Source organism: Oncorhynchus kisutch, linkage group LG14 (assembly GCF_002021735.2).
Source record: "Oncorhynchus kisutch isolate 150728-3 linkage group LG14, Okis_V2, whole genome shotgun sequence".
Lineage (NCBI taxonomy): Eukaryota > Metazoa > Chordata > Actinopteri > Salmoniformes > Salmonidae > Oncorhynchus > Oncorhynchus kisutch.
The window spans coordinates 4,775,504-4,790,869 of NC_034187.2; the positions used below are offsets into that span (position 1 = coordinate 4,775,504).

At 42.0% G+C, this 15,366-nt stretch overlaps 1 protein-coding gene across 1 annotated transcript in view; it reads right to left on the reverse strand.

Moving 5' to 3' along the window:
• The window catches only part of trip11 (thyroid hormone receptor interactor 11), an 84,474-nt gene that overhangs the window by 47,925 nt on the left and 21,183 nt on the right, over window positions 1-15,366 (reverse strand). The window contains exons 12-18 of the mRNA XM_031787677.1: window positions 13,733-13,891; window positions 13,049-13,216; window positions 11,636-11,720; window positions 5,875-6,260; window positions 5,548-5,676; window positions 5,228-5,335; window positions 734-936 (exon numbers count right to left, since the gene is read on the reverse strand). Of these exons, the coding sequence (XP_031643537.1) occupies window positions 734-936; window positions 5,228-5,335; window positions 5,548-5,676; window positions 5,875-6,260; window positions 11,636-11,720; window positions 13,049-13,216; window positions 13,733-13,891 (1,238 nt within the window). The remainder of the gene's footprint in view (window positions 1-733; window positions 937-5,227; window positions 5,336-5,547; window positions 5,677-5,874; window positions 6,261-11,635; window positions 11,721-13,048; window positions 13,217-13,732; window positions 13,892-15,366) is intronic.

The window sequence follows — 15,366 nt, forward strand, 5'->3', positions numbered from 1 at the left end:
GCTCAAAATGGCCAGAAACAAAGACTTTCTTCTGAAACTCGTCAGACTATTCTTGTTCTGAGAAATGATGGCTTTTCCAATGCGAGAAATTACCAAGAAACTGAAGATCTGGTACAGCGCTGTGTACTACTCCCTTTACAGAACAACGCAAACTGGCTCTAACCAGAATAGAAAGAGGAGTGGGAGGCTCCGGTGCACAACTGAGCAAGACGACAAGTACATTAGAGTGTCTAGTTTGAGAAACAGACAAGTCCTCAACTGGCAGCTTCATTAAATAGTACCCCGAAAAAACACCAGTCTCAACATCAACAGCGAAGAGGCGACTCCGGGATGCTGGCCTTCTAGGCAGAGTTCCTCTGTCCAGTCTCAACGTCAACAGTGAAGAGGCGACTCCGGGATGCTGGCCTTCTAGGCAGAGTTCCTCTGTCCAGTCTCAACGTCAACAGTGAAGAGGCGACTCCGGGATGCTGGCCTTCTAGGCAGAGTTCCTCTGTCCAGTGTCTGTGTTCTTTTGCCCATCTTAATCTTTTCTTTTTATTGGCCATTCTCAGATACCACTTTTTTTTTATGGACCCCAAACTCTTGAACGGTAGTGTATATCATTTAGCAGACAACTCTTATTCAAATGGACTTGTATTCCCGGGAAAGGAATCCACAATCCTGGAGTTGCAAGGACCTTGTTCTACCAACTGAGGTACTGTATTTCTGCACCAAATGTACAACACAACTACACCTGATGATCCGGGACAGGTTCTGGATGGTCTCTCTGAACATCTCCTGGCTGCCTGAGGGGTCAGACATGGTGGACAACCTCTGGTTCTCCTGCTGGACCTTGAGGAGCACAGCTTCCTTCCCTGCTACAATGTCCATGATGCGCTGGTAGTCCCCCCTCAGCTGACTGTTCTCCCTCGTCTTCTCATTCAGCACTGCCAGCACCTAAATGAACAAAAACACATTTTACTTTAACAATCCCAAATTCTACACACATTCACCAATTTTACACAGTCACTTTACACACTTTACACAGTCACTTTACACAACTTTAAAAAAAATGTCAATTTGTTTATTATATCCTCTTATTGTTCTGTTTTTACTGCATCTATATACTATATGTAGACTACTACTACCTCTATATACAGACTACTACTACCTCTATATACTATATGTAGACTACTACTACCGCTATATATAGACTACTACTACATCTATATACTATATGTAGACTACTACTACCTCTATATACTATATGTAGACTACTACCTCTATATACTATATGTAGACTACTACTACCTCTATATACAGACTACTACTACATGTATACTATATGTAGACTACTACTACATGTATATACTATATGTAGACTACTACTACCTCTATATACTATATGTAGACTACTACTACCTCTATATACAGACTACTACTACCGCTATATACAGACTACTACTACCTCTATATACAGACTACTACTACATCTATATACAGACTACTACTACATGTATACTATATGTAGACTACTACTACATGTATACTATATGTAGACTACTACTACATGTATACTATATGTAGACTACTACTACATGTATATACTATATATAGACTACTACTACATCTATATACTATATGTAGACTACTACTACCTCTATATACTATATGTAGACTACTACCTCTATATACTATATGTAGACTACTACTACCTCTATATACAGACTACTACTACATGTATACTATATGTAGACTACTACTACATGTATACTATATGTAGACTACTACTACATGTATATACTATATATAGACTACTACTACATCTATATACTATATGTAGACTACTACTACCTCTATATACAGACTACTACTACCTCTATATACAGACTACTACTACCTCTATATACTATATACAGACTACTACTACCTCTATATACAGACTACTACTACCTCTATATACTATATACAGACTACTACTACCTCTATATATAGACTACTACTACCTCTATATACTCTATGTAGACTACTACTACATCTATATACTATATGTAGACTACTACATGTATACTATATGTAGACTACTACTACCTCTATATACAGACTACTACTACATCTATATACTATATGTAGACTACTACTATATGTAGACTACTACTACATGATTACTATATATAGACTACTACTACATGATTACTATATGTAGACTACTACTACCTCTATATACAGACTACTACTACATCTATATACTATATGTAGACTACTACTACCTCTTTATACTATATGTAGACTACTACTACATCTATATACTATATGTAGACTACTACTACATGTATACTATATGTAGACTACTACTACTACATCTATATACTATATGTAGACTACTACTACCTCTATATACTATATGTAGACTACTACTACATGTATACTATATGTAGACTACTACTACCTCTATATACTATATGTAGACTAATACTACATGTATACTATATGTAGACTACTACTACCTCTATATACTATATGTAGACTAATACTACATGTATACTATATGTAGACTACTACTACCTCTATATACTATATGTAGACTACTACTACATGTATACTATATGTAGACTACTACTACCTCTATATACAGACTACTACTACATCTATATACTATATGTAGACTACTACTACATGTATACTATATGTAGACTACTACTACCTCTATATACTATATGTAGACTACTACTACCTCTATATACAGACTACTACTACATCTATATACTATATGTAGACTACTACTACCTCTTTATACTATATGTAGACTACTACTACATGTATACTATATGTAGACTACTACTACTACTACTACATCTATATACTATATGTAGACTACTACTACCACCTCTATATACAGACTACTACTACATCTATATACTATATGTAGACTACTACTACCTCTATATACAGACTACTACTACATCTATATACTATATGTAGACTACTACTACATGTATACTATATGTAGACTACTACTACCGCTATATACAGACTACTACTACATCTATATACTATATGTAGACTACTACTACCTCTATATACAGACTACTACTACATCTATATACTATATGTAGACTACTACTACCTCTATATACAGACTACTACTACATCTATATACTATATGTAGACTACTACTACATGTATACTATATGTAGACTACTACTACCTCTATATACTATATGTAGACTACTACTACATGTATACTATATGTAGACTACTACTACCTCTATATACAGACTACTACTACATGTATACTATATGTAGACTACTACTACCTCTATATACTATATGTAGACTACTACTACCTCTATATACTATATGTAGACCACTACTACCTCTATATACAGATTACTACTACATCTATATACTATATGTAGACTACTACTACATGTATACTATATGTAGACTACTACTACCTCTATATACAGACTACTACTACATGTATACTATATGTAGACTACTACTACCTCTATATACTATATGTAGACTACTACTACCTCTATATACAGATTACTACTACATCTATATACTATATGTAGACTACTACTACCTCTATATACAGACTACTACTACCTCTATATACTATATGTAGACTACTACTACCTCTATATACAGACTACTACTACCTCTATATACAGACTACTACTACCTCTATATACTATATGTAGACTACTACTACATCTATATACTATATGTAGACTACTACTACATGTATACTATATGTAGACTACTACTACCTCTATATGTAGACTACTACTACCTCTATATACTATATGTAGACTACTACTACCTCTATATACTATATGTAGACTACTACTACATGTATACTATATGTAGACTACTACTACCTCTATATACTATATGTAGACTACTACTACATGTATACTATATGTAGACTACTACTACCTCTATATACAGACTACTACTACATCTATATACTATATGTAGACTACTACTACTACATGTATACTATATGTAGACTACTACTACCTCTATATACAGACTACTACTACATCTATATACTATATGTAGACTACTACTACATGTATACTATATGTAGACTACTACTACTGCTATATACTATATGTAGACTACTACTACCTCTATATACTATATGTAGACTACCTCTATATACAGACTACTACTACATCTATATACTATATGTAGACTACTACTACATGTATACTATATGTAGACTACTACTACATCTATATACTATATGTAGACTACTACTACCTCTATATACTATATGTAGACTACTACTACATGCATACTATATGTAGACTACTACTACCTCTATATACTATATGTAGACTTCCTCTATATACAGACTACTACTACATCTATATACTATATGTAGACTACTACTACATGTATACTATATGTAGACTACTACTACCTCTATATACAGACTACTACTACATCTATATACTATATGTAGACTACTACTACATGTATACTATATGTAGACTACTACTACATGTATACTATATGTAGACTACTACTACCTCTATATACTATATGTAGACTACCTCTATATACAGACTACTACTACATCTATATACTATATGTAGACTACTACTACCTCTATATACAGACTACTACTACATCTATATACTATATGTAGACTAATACTACCTCTATATACTATATGTAGACTACTACTACATGTATACTATATGTAGACTAATACTACATGTATACTACTACTACATCTACACTATATGTAGACAAATACTACTACTACATCTATATACTATATGTAGATGAATACAACTACTACTACATGTATACTAGATGTAGACTAATACTACATATATACTACTACTACTACTACATCTATATACTATATGTAGATGAATAGAACTACTACTACATGTATACTATATGTAGACTAATACTACATATATACTACTACTACTACATCTATATACTATATGTAGATGAATACTACTACTACAGATATACACTACCGTTTAAAGGTTTGGGGTCACTTAGAAATGTCCTTGTTTTTGAAAGAAAAGCAATTTTTTTGTCCATTTTTAAAATAACATCAAATTGATCAGAAATACAGTGTAGACATTGTTAATGTTGTAAATGACTATTGTAGCTGGAAACGGCTCAAAAAATGAAATTACTAAACGACCCCAAACTTTTGAACTGTAGTGTACATACAGTCTACTTGGCAAATAAAGTTGACTCTGACCTGCTCTCTCTCCACGGCGTAAGCCTGCAGTTGCTGCTGGAGGAACATCACGTCCTGGCTGTGGCCCCCCAGGGAGACTCTAGCATGCAGTGCCTGGATCTCCAGGTCCTTGAGAGAAATACAAATCGGTATCCTTCAATAAGACAAACTGTTACATCGACCTCAAAACATGGTTAAACTATACATTTGATATCATGGATGGTCAAGTCCTTGTATCCATAGTAGGGTCCAGACGTTACATTTCTCCAGCCCCATCCCTCGGCTTTTTTTTACTAAAACAGTTGTTTGAACTGCATTTTGCCCTTTTAAAAACGACATACCTTCTGCAAGAGCATCTGGGAGAGTTTCCCAATCTCCTCTCTGGAGACCACCAGTTGGGCCAGCTGTCTGGTCAGGTTGAGGTTCTTCTCATTCAGCTGGCTGATTTCAGTCTCTTTCTCCTTGATGCCCTTCAGGTTTAGATCAGATGTCTTAGCAAGAAGGCTACAGTTGCTCAAGTCAAGTGGATGGATGATGTCATTGGATGATGTCATTACATTTATTTTCATTTTTTTTTGTTCTCAGTTTTTTTTTTTTGTCATTTAACAGAAATCAGATTATTTATTAGATTATTATTATAATATTAAATGATCAAATGCAGGAAATACCTTCACCAGACGGTTTATCTCCACCTTTGACAGGTCATGTTTCTCGTTGTCGTTCTCTCCGTTATTCAGGGACGACTGGGTCTTGTCTTCCTGTTGGAGGATGACCACTTCCTGTTCCTGGGAGGAGTGGGTGTGGCCGAGGTGATCTACTTGCTGCTGCAGGCGCCCAATCTCCTCGTCCTTGGCGTGGATCAGCCTATCGTAGTTCTCTCTGCTCTGCTCGTGGCGTTGGTGGGCCTGCTCCAACTCATTCTGCTGCGCCAGGAGAGACTGCTGGGAGGAGAGGAGGTGCCCCCGCTGCTCCTCCACTCTCCTCTTCAGGGAGTGGCCCTCCTCCTCCAGTCCGTCTCTGGTGCTCGTCAGCTGGCTGATCTCATTCTCCAGTTCTGTGATAAAAAAAAATTGTACATCTGAATGTGACTGTCGTCAAGGCAATTCCTTTCTGCAGGACTATGAGACGGCGACTTAAAAAATAAATTTAAAAAAAGGGTATTTTGCACGAGTTACATTTTTTATTGTTCCCATTCAACCTGAATCACCTGAATCAAAACTTGAATCTGAATCACCTGAATCAAAACTTGAATCTGAATCACCTGAATCAAAACTTGAATCTGAATCACCTGAATCAAAACTTGAATCTGAATCACCTGAATCAAAACTTGAATCTGAATCACCTGAATCAAAACTTGAATCTGAATCACCTGAATCAAAACTTCCTCTTTTCTGGGGCGGATAAAGCCATGAATTTGATAAAACAGTAAAAAGGCATTATTCTCATGATTGCTGTACTAAAAGTGTCTGCCCCACTGCTGTGCCTGGTGCACTGGGACCGGCTGCTGTAGTGAGTGAGCCTTCTCACACCTCTCAGAATTGTGTGAAAACTACTACTTTGGAAGCAATAAGTTGTCCAAATTAAAAAGAGAGGACGGTCAACGCTTTCTTGTAGGTGTAATGTTTATTTCTTAATGCTCTTTACCGAACGCAAAGCACACCTATTAAACAAATCAAGACATCTGATCTGATAGGGCTTTGAAATACGTAGCACGACGGCCATCACAAGTGAAGTCGGCCACATTGCAACAAAAAGTATTTTAATTAGGATTTACATTTACCGTTAAGATTAATACATGGTGTTATATTTAAAAGTTAGCGACATAGCTAACGTGTTTTGACTTTCTACTTCCACAGGTGGTAAATTAGAACCAATCGAATTAGGCCTATATAAAAACTGTTAGTGCATCGTACATAAACGATGAAGGAAAATTAATCTCAATCGAACCCCCCCCCCCCAAAAAAAAAATCTAAATTCTGGAGCTCTATTTTGACACTAAGATATAACAAAACATTTGCATAATGTTCAACCCAAAACAATCATTGAATTATATATATTTTTTTTTATCGTATATTCCTGTTTGGACTGTTCTGCTGGTCCCTGAGGCGATCGATCTCCTCCTGATAGGGTGATCATCAGTTATTACACTTTGGGTGGGGGGGGCAATGCAATTTAAAAAACAAAAACAAAACGAATGATTAGATGGATGATTATGGCAGGCCGGGTAGTTCAGTATTGGCAGGCCGGGTAGTTCAGTATTGGCAGGCCGGGTAGTTCAGTATTGGCAGGCCGGGTAGTTCAGTATTGGCAGGCCGGGTAGTTCAGTATTGGCAGGCCGGGTAGTTCAGTATTGGCAGGCCGGGTAGTTCAGTATTGGCAGGCCGGGTAGTTCAGTATTGGCAGGCCGGGTAGTTCAGTATTGGCAGGCCGGGTAGTTCAGTATTGGCAGGCCGGGTAGTTCAGTATTGGCAGGCCGGGTAGTTCAGTATTGGCAGGCCGGGTAGTTCAGTATTGGCAGGCCGGGTAGTTCAGTATTGGCAGGCCGGGTAGTTCAGTATTGGCAGGCCGGGTAGTTCAGTATTGGCAGGCCGGGTAGTTCAGTATTGGCAGGCCGGGTAGTTCAGTATTGACAGGCCGGGTAGATCAGTATTGGCAGGCCGGGTAGTTCAGTATTGGCAGGCCGGGTAGTTCAGTATTGGCAGGCCGGGTAGTTCAGTATTGGCAGGCCGGGTAGTTCAGTATTGGCAGGCCGGGTAGTTCAGTATTGGCAGGCCGGGTAGTTCAGTCACGACAGGCCGGGTAGATCAGTCACGACAGGCCGGGTAGATCAGTCACGACAGGCCGGGTAGATCAGTCACGACAGGCCGGGTAGATCAGTCAGGGCGGGGGGGCAATGCAATTTAAAAAACAAATGTAACAACGTATTTTCTGAATACGATTTCACTAGTCTATTCCCCTTCTTAATATAGTATTGTGAACGACTTCATCATTATTTTATAAGATGACTCATATAAAGTCAGCGCCAAGTCTAGGGCCAAAAGGCTTCTCAAAAGAGTTTTTACCCCCAAGCCATAAGACTCCTGAACAGGTAATCAAAATGGCTACCCGGGCTATTTGCATTGTGTGCCCCCCCCCCCCCGACCACTCTTTCACGCTGCTGCTACTCTCTGTTTATCATATATGCAGTCACTTTAACCATATCTACATGTACATACTACCTCAATCAGCCTGACTAACAGGTGTCTGTATAGAGCCCCTCTACTGTATAGAGCCCCTCTACTGTATAGAGCCCCTCTACTGTATAGAGCCCCTCTACTGTATAGAGCCCCTCTACTGTATAGAGCCCCTCTACTGTATAGAGCCCCTCTACTGTATAGAGCCCCTCTACTGTATAGAGCCCCTCTACTGTATAGAGCCCCTCTACTGTATAGAGCCCCTCTACTGTTATTTTTCACTGTCATTTATTGTATTTCTTTACTTATCAATTGTTCACCTAATACCTATTTTTTACTTAAAAATTGCACTGTTGGTTAGGGCCTGTAAGCATTTCACTGCATTTCACTGTAAGGTCTACACTGTTGGTTAGGGCCTGTAAGCATTTCACTGTATTTCACTGTAAGGTCTACACTGTTGGTTAGGGCCTGTAAGTCAGCATTTCACTGTAAGGTCTACACTGTTGGTTAGGGCCTGTAAGTCAGCATTTCACTGTAAGGTCTACACTGTTGGTTAGGGCCTGTAAGTCAGCATTTCACTGTAAGGTCTACACTGTTGGTTAGGGCCTGTACGTAAGCATTTCACTGTAAGGTCTACACTGTTGGTTAGGGCCTGTAAGTCAGCATTTCACTGTAAGGTCTACACAGTTGGTTAGGGCCTGTAAGTCAGCATTTCACTGTAAGGTCTACACTGTTGGTTAGGGCCTGTACGTAAGCATTTCACTGTAAGGTCTACACTGTTGGTTAGGGCCTGTACGTAAGCATTTCACTGTAAGGTCTACACAGTTGGTTAGGGCCTGTAAGTCAGCATTTCACTGTAAGGTCCACACTGTTGGTTAGGGCCTGTAAGTCAGCATTTCACTGTAAGGTCTGCACTGTTGGTTAGGGCCTGTAAGTCAGCATTTCACTGTAAGGTCTACACTGTTGGTTAGGGCCTGTACGTAAGCATTTCACTGCATTTCACCTGTTGTATTCGGCACACGTGACAAATAAAGTTTGATTCGAAATGTATTTATTATGTGACGGCTACAAAACATTTGTGGGGTGACCCCAAATCATGGGCTGGTACCACCAAGGGAAAGCCTGGAGCCATAACAATGCATACAGACGAAATCATGGGCTGGTACCACCAAGGGAAAGCCTGGAGCCATAACAATGCATACAGACGAAATCATGGGCTGGTACCACCAAGGGAAAGCCTGGAGCCATAACAATGCATACAGACGAAATCATGGGCTGGTACCACCAAGGGAAAGCCTGGAGCCATAACAATGCATACAGACGAAATCATGGGCTGGTACCACCAAGGGAAAGCCTGGAGCCATAACAATGCATACAGACGAAATCATGGGCTGGTACCACCAAGGGAAAGCCTGGAGCCATAACAATGCATACAGACGAAATCATGGGCTGGTACCACCAAGGGAAAGCCTGGAGCCATAACAATGCATACAGACCAAATCATGGGCTGGTACCACCAAGGGAAAGCCTGGAGCCATTACAATGCATACAGACAAAATCATGGGCTGGTGCCACCAAGGGAAAGCCTGGAGCCATAACAATGCATACAGACGAAATCATGGGCTGGTACCACCAAGGGAAAGTCTGGAGCCATAACAATGCATACAGACGAAATCATGGGCTGGTGCCACCAAGGGAAAGCCTGGAGCCATAACAATGCATACAAACGAAATCATGGGCTGGTACCACCAAGGGAAAGCCTGGAGCCATAACAATGCATACAAACGAAATCATGGGCTGGTACCACCAAGGGAAAGCCTGGAGCCATAACAATGCATACAGACGAAATCATGGGCTGGTACCACCAAGGGAAAGCCTGGAGCCATAACAATGCATACAGACGAAATCATGGGCTGGTGCCACCAAGGGAAAGCCTGGAGCCATAACAATGCATACAAACGAAATCATGGGCTGGTACCACCAAGGGAAAGCCTGGAGCCATAACAATGCATACAAACGAAATCATGGGCTGGTACCACCAAGGGAAAGCCTGGAGCCATAACAATGCATACAGACGAAATCATGGGCTGGTACCACCAAGGGAAAGCCTGGAGCCATAACAATGCATACAGACGAAATCATGGGCTGGTACCACCAAGGGAAAGCCTGGAGCCATAACAATGCATACAGACGAAATCATGGGCTGGTACCACCAAGGGAAAGCCTGGAGCCATAACAATGCATACAGACGAAATCATGGGCTGGTACCACCAAGGGAAAGCCTGGAGCCATAACAATGCATACAGACGAAATCATGGGCTGGTACCACCAAGGGAAAGCCTGGAGCCATAACAATGCATACAAACGAAATCATGGGCTGGTACCACCAAGGGAAAGCCTGGAGCCATAACAATGCATACAGACGAAATCATGGGCTGGTACCACCAAGGGAAAGCCTGGAGCCATAACAATGCATACAAACGAAATCATGGGCTGGTACCACCAAGGGAAAGCCTGGAGCCATAACAATGCATACAGACGAAATCATGGGCTGGTACCACCAAGGGAAAGCCTGGAGCCATAACAATGCATACAGACGAAATGATGGGCTGGTACCACCAAGGGAAAGCCTGGAGCCATAACAATGCATACAGACGAAATCATGGGCTGGTACCACCAAGGGAAAGCCTGGAGCCATAACAATGCATACAGACGAAATCATGGGCTGGTACCACCAAGGGAAAGCCTGGAGCCATAACAATGCATACAGACGAAATCATGGGCTGGTACCACCAAGGGAAAGCCTGGAGCCATAACAATGCATACAGACGAAATCATGGGCTGGTACCACCAAGGGAAAGCCTGGAGCCATAACAATGCATACAGACGAAATCATGGGCTGGTGCCACCAAGGGAAAGCCTGGAGCCATAACAATGCATACAGACGAAATCATGGGCTGGTGCCACCAAGGGAAAGCCTGGAGCCATAACAATGCATACAGACGAAATCATGGGCTGGTGCCACCAAGGGAAAGCCTGGAGCCATAACAATGCATACAGACGAAATCATGGGCTGGTACCACCAAGGGAAAGCCTGGAGCCATAACAATGCATACAGACGAAATCATGGGCTGGTACCACCAAGGGAAAGCCTGGAGCCATAACAATGCATACAGACGAAATCATGGGCTGGTACCACCAAGGGAAAGCCTCACATCATATTGTAAACAACAGCAGAACAGCAAATTCTATTTACCTGTGATGATGTCCAGGGTGCGTGGCTCGGACAGGCCGGAGGGCTGGGGTCTGTTCTGCTGGTCCCTGAGGCGATCGATCTCCTCCTGATAGGGTGATCATCAGTTATTACACTTGTATTGCATTTTTCATTACATCAATTAATTATCTAAAAGTGCTTTTAAAGCAGGGGGGGGACGACGACAATGCAATTATTTTTTACATTATTTTTAAACTAATGATTAAATGGACAATCACGACAGGCCGGGTAGTTCAGTCGCGGCAGGCCGGGTAGATCAGTCGCGGCAGGCCGGGTAGATCAGTCGCGGCAGGCCGGGTAGATCAGTCGCGACAGGCCGGGTAGATCAGTCGCGACAGGCCGGGTAGATCAGTCGCGACAGGCCGGGTAGATCAGTCGCGACAGGCCGGGTAGATCAGTCGCGACAGGCCGGGTAGATCAGTCGCGGCAGGCCGGGTGGGTAGATCAGTCGCGACAGGCCGGGTAGATCAGTCGCGACAGGCCGGGTAGATCAGTCGCGGCAGGCCGGGTAGATCAGTCGCGGCAGGCCGGGTAGATCAGTCGCGGCAGGCAGGCCGGGTAGATCAGTCGCGGCAGGCCGGGTAGATCAGTCGCGGCAGGCCGGGTAGATCAGTCGCGGCAGGCCGGGTAGATCAGTCGCGACAGGCCGGGTAGATCAGTCGCGACAGGCCGGGTAGATCAGTCGCGACAGGCCGGGTAGATCAGTCGCGACAGGCCGGGTAGATCAGTCGCGGCAGGCCGGGTAGATCAGTCGCGACAGGCCGGGTAGATCAGTAGCGACAGGCCGGGTAGATCAGTCGCGACAGGCCGGGTAGATCAGTCGCGGCAGGCCGGGTAGATCAGTCGCGGCAGGCCGGGTAGATCAGCCGCGGCAGGCCGGGTAGATCAGCCGCGGCAGGCCGGGTAGATCAGCCGCGGCAGGCCGGGTAGATCAGTCGCGACAGGCCGGGTGGGTAGATCAGTCGCGACAGGCCGGGTGGGTAGATCAGTCGCGACAGGCCGGGTGGGTAGATCAGTCGCGACAGGCCGGGTGGGTAGATCAGTCGCGACAGGCCGGGTAGATCAGTCGCGACAGGCCGGGTAGATCAGTCGCGACAGGCCGGGTAGATCAGTCACGACAGGCCGGGTAGATCAGTCACGACAGGCCGGGTAGATCAGTCACAACAGGCCGGGTAGATCAGTGAGAAGGGTAGGAGCGGAGTTGAAGATGAACTTTCATTTCCCCGAGGGGAAAAGTAACTTAGGCACACAGTACTGCTGTATACAAAATGGACACTGTACATTACACACTCAACATGTGTCTCAAGGTGTACTTGTCACTATCCAAATAAGCCATAATAAATAGCATAACAGATATATTGCACGTTACCCATGTCATACATATTGTAGACCTACCTTCAGGTGGCTGTTGTCTTCCTTCATGCCTCCCAGCTGCTTGTCCTTCTCCTCCAGAGCTCCTCTCAGGGTCTCAGCCTCCTGGGTGGCTGCCTGGACCCCGGCCTCCAGCTCCCTCTGGGTGGCGGCCATGTTGGCTCTCAGGCTCTCCGTGAAGGAGTCCTTCTCCTGGAGATTCACATTTAGAATCATAAAAAAAAAAGTGCAATCTGCAATTCCTACATGCATTTTTTTGACTTATAAATTAATGATACATAAACATTGATTATAATAAACGATATAACTTATAAATGTCTCATGAGCTTCGTTCAACTGTCTAACCCCATCGGAACGCAAACGTTTCACTCCATTGTTTGTAAACAACGTAATTGTAAACAAACGCTGTATAGCTCCAACACATGGTTACATTTATCATGTTGATCTTGTAGTCAGTCCTTGTATCCATAGCTTGGTCTACGAATTATGAGAGTCATGACATTTCTGCAGCCATATCTATCCATAACACCCCCGAAAGGTGGCGGGCGTGACCGCCTTGTAGTTGTTTTAACTGCAGATTGACCCTTTAAAATGTCAGAAAGGTCTGTCACAGAGTTCGATAAAAGGACTCATGGATATATATATATATATATCTGTTATAAGACAAAAGATGAGTCCTCTATCTAACTCTATGGTATGTCAGCTGACCTGGAGGAGGTCGGTCAGCTGTTTCTGTCCGGCCACGGTGATGGACAGCATCTCGTTGGTGTCTCTGTGGTCGGAGGACATCTGCTCCACGTCTCTTTTAAGCTGGGATATCTCCAGATCCTTCTCCTGGTTCAGCCTCACTGTCCGCTCATGCTCCGTCTACAATCAAATCAAACTTTCTTTATATAGCACTTCAAAACAAAACATTTGGTTCAAAGTCAACGCTTAACAAATGACATTAAAATAATAAACAAAGTGAGAAAGATAAAAACTACTTTCTAGAAAAATATGATTATGAAGACAGATCAATATGATAATGAAGACAGAAATATGATAATGAAGACAGATCAATATGATAATGAAGACAGATCAATATGATAATGAAGACAGATCAATATGATAATGAAGACAGATCAATATGATAATGAAGACAGAAATATGATAATGAAGACAGATCAATATGATGAAGACAGAAATACGATAATGAAGACAGATCAATATGATAATGAAGACAGATCAATATGATAATGAAGACGGATCAATATGATAATGAAGACAGATCAATATGATAATGAAGACGGATCAATATGATAATGAAGACAGATCAATATAATGAAGACAGCATCCTAATGCAGCAGCCCCTGGCTGGTCTAACAGCATCCTAATGATAAATGAAGATACTAAGTGTCCTGGCTGGTCTAATGATAAATGAAGATACTAAGTGTCCTGGCTGGTCTAATGATAAATGAAGATACTAAGTGTCCTGGCTGGTCTAATGATAAATGAAGATACTAAGTGTCCTGGCTGGTCTAATGATAAATGAAGATACTAAGTGTCCTGGCTGGTCTAATGATAAATGAAGATACTAAGTGTCCTGGCTGGTCTAACAGCATCCTAATGATAAATGAAGATACTAAGTGTCCTGGCTGGTCTAACAGCATCCTAATGATAAATGAAGATACTAAGTGTCCTGGCTGGTCTAATGATAAATGAAGATACTAAGTGTCCTGGCTGGTCTAATGATAAATGAAGATACTAAGTGTCCTGGCTGGTCTAATGATAAATGAAGATACTAAGTGTCCTGGCTGGTCTAATGATAAATGAAGATACTAAGTGTCCTGGCTGGTCTAACAGCATCCTAATGATAAATGAAGATACTAAGTGTCCTGGCTGGTCTAATGATAAATGAAGATACTAAGTGTCCTGGCTGGTCTAACAGCATCCTAATGATAAATGAAGATACTAAGTGTCCTGGCTGGTCTAATGATAAATGAAGATACTAAGTGTCCTGGCTGGTCTAATGATAAATGAAGATACTAAGTGTCCTGGCTGGTCTAACAGCATCCTAATGCAGCAGCCTCTGGCTGGTCAAACTCCTTCCACGGACGGCCGAGCGTCAGCGGATCATTGCCCCTCCTTTGGTCTTCATTGATGAAATAAAGTCACAAATTAGTTAGGAACTCCACTCACTTGGTTGTCTAGGTCCTAATTGAAAAAAAAACAACTGCAGACACTAGTCCCTCTACGAAATGAGTTCGACACCCCTGGCATAGAATGTCTGCATATGTTCAAATCCAGCCTACGGGACTTTGACATAACCTCTCTCTGTACCTGCCCACTGACATCCATCTCTC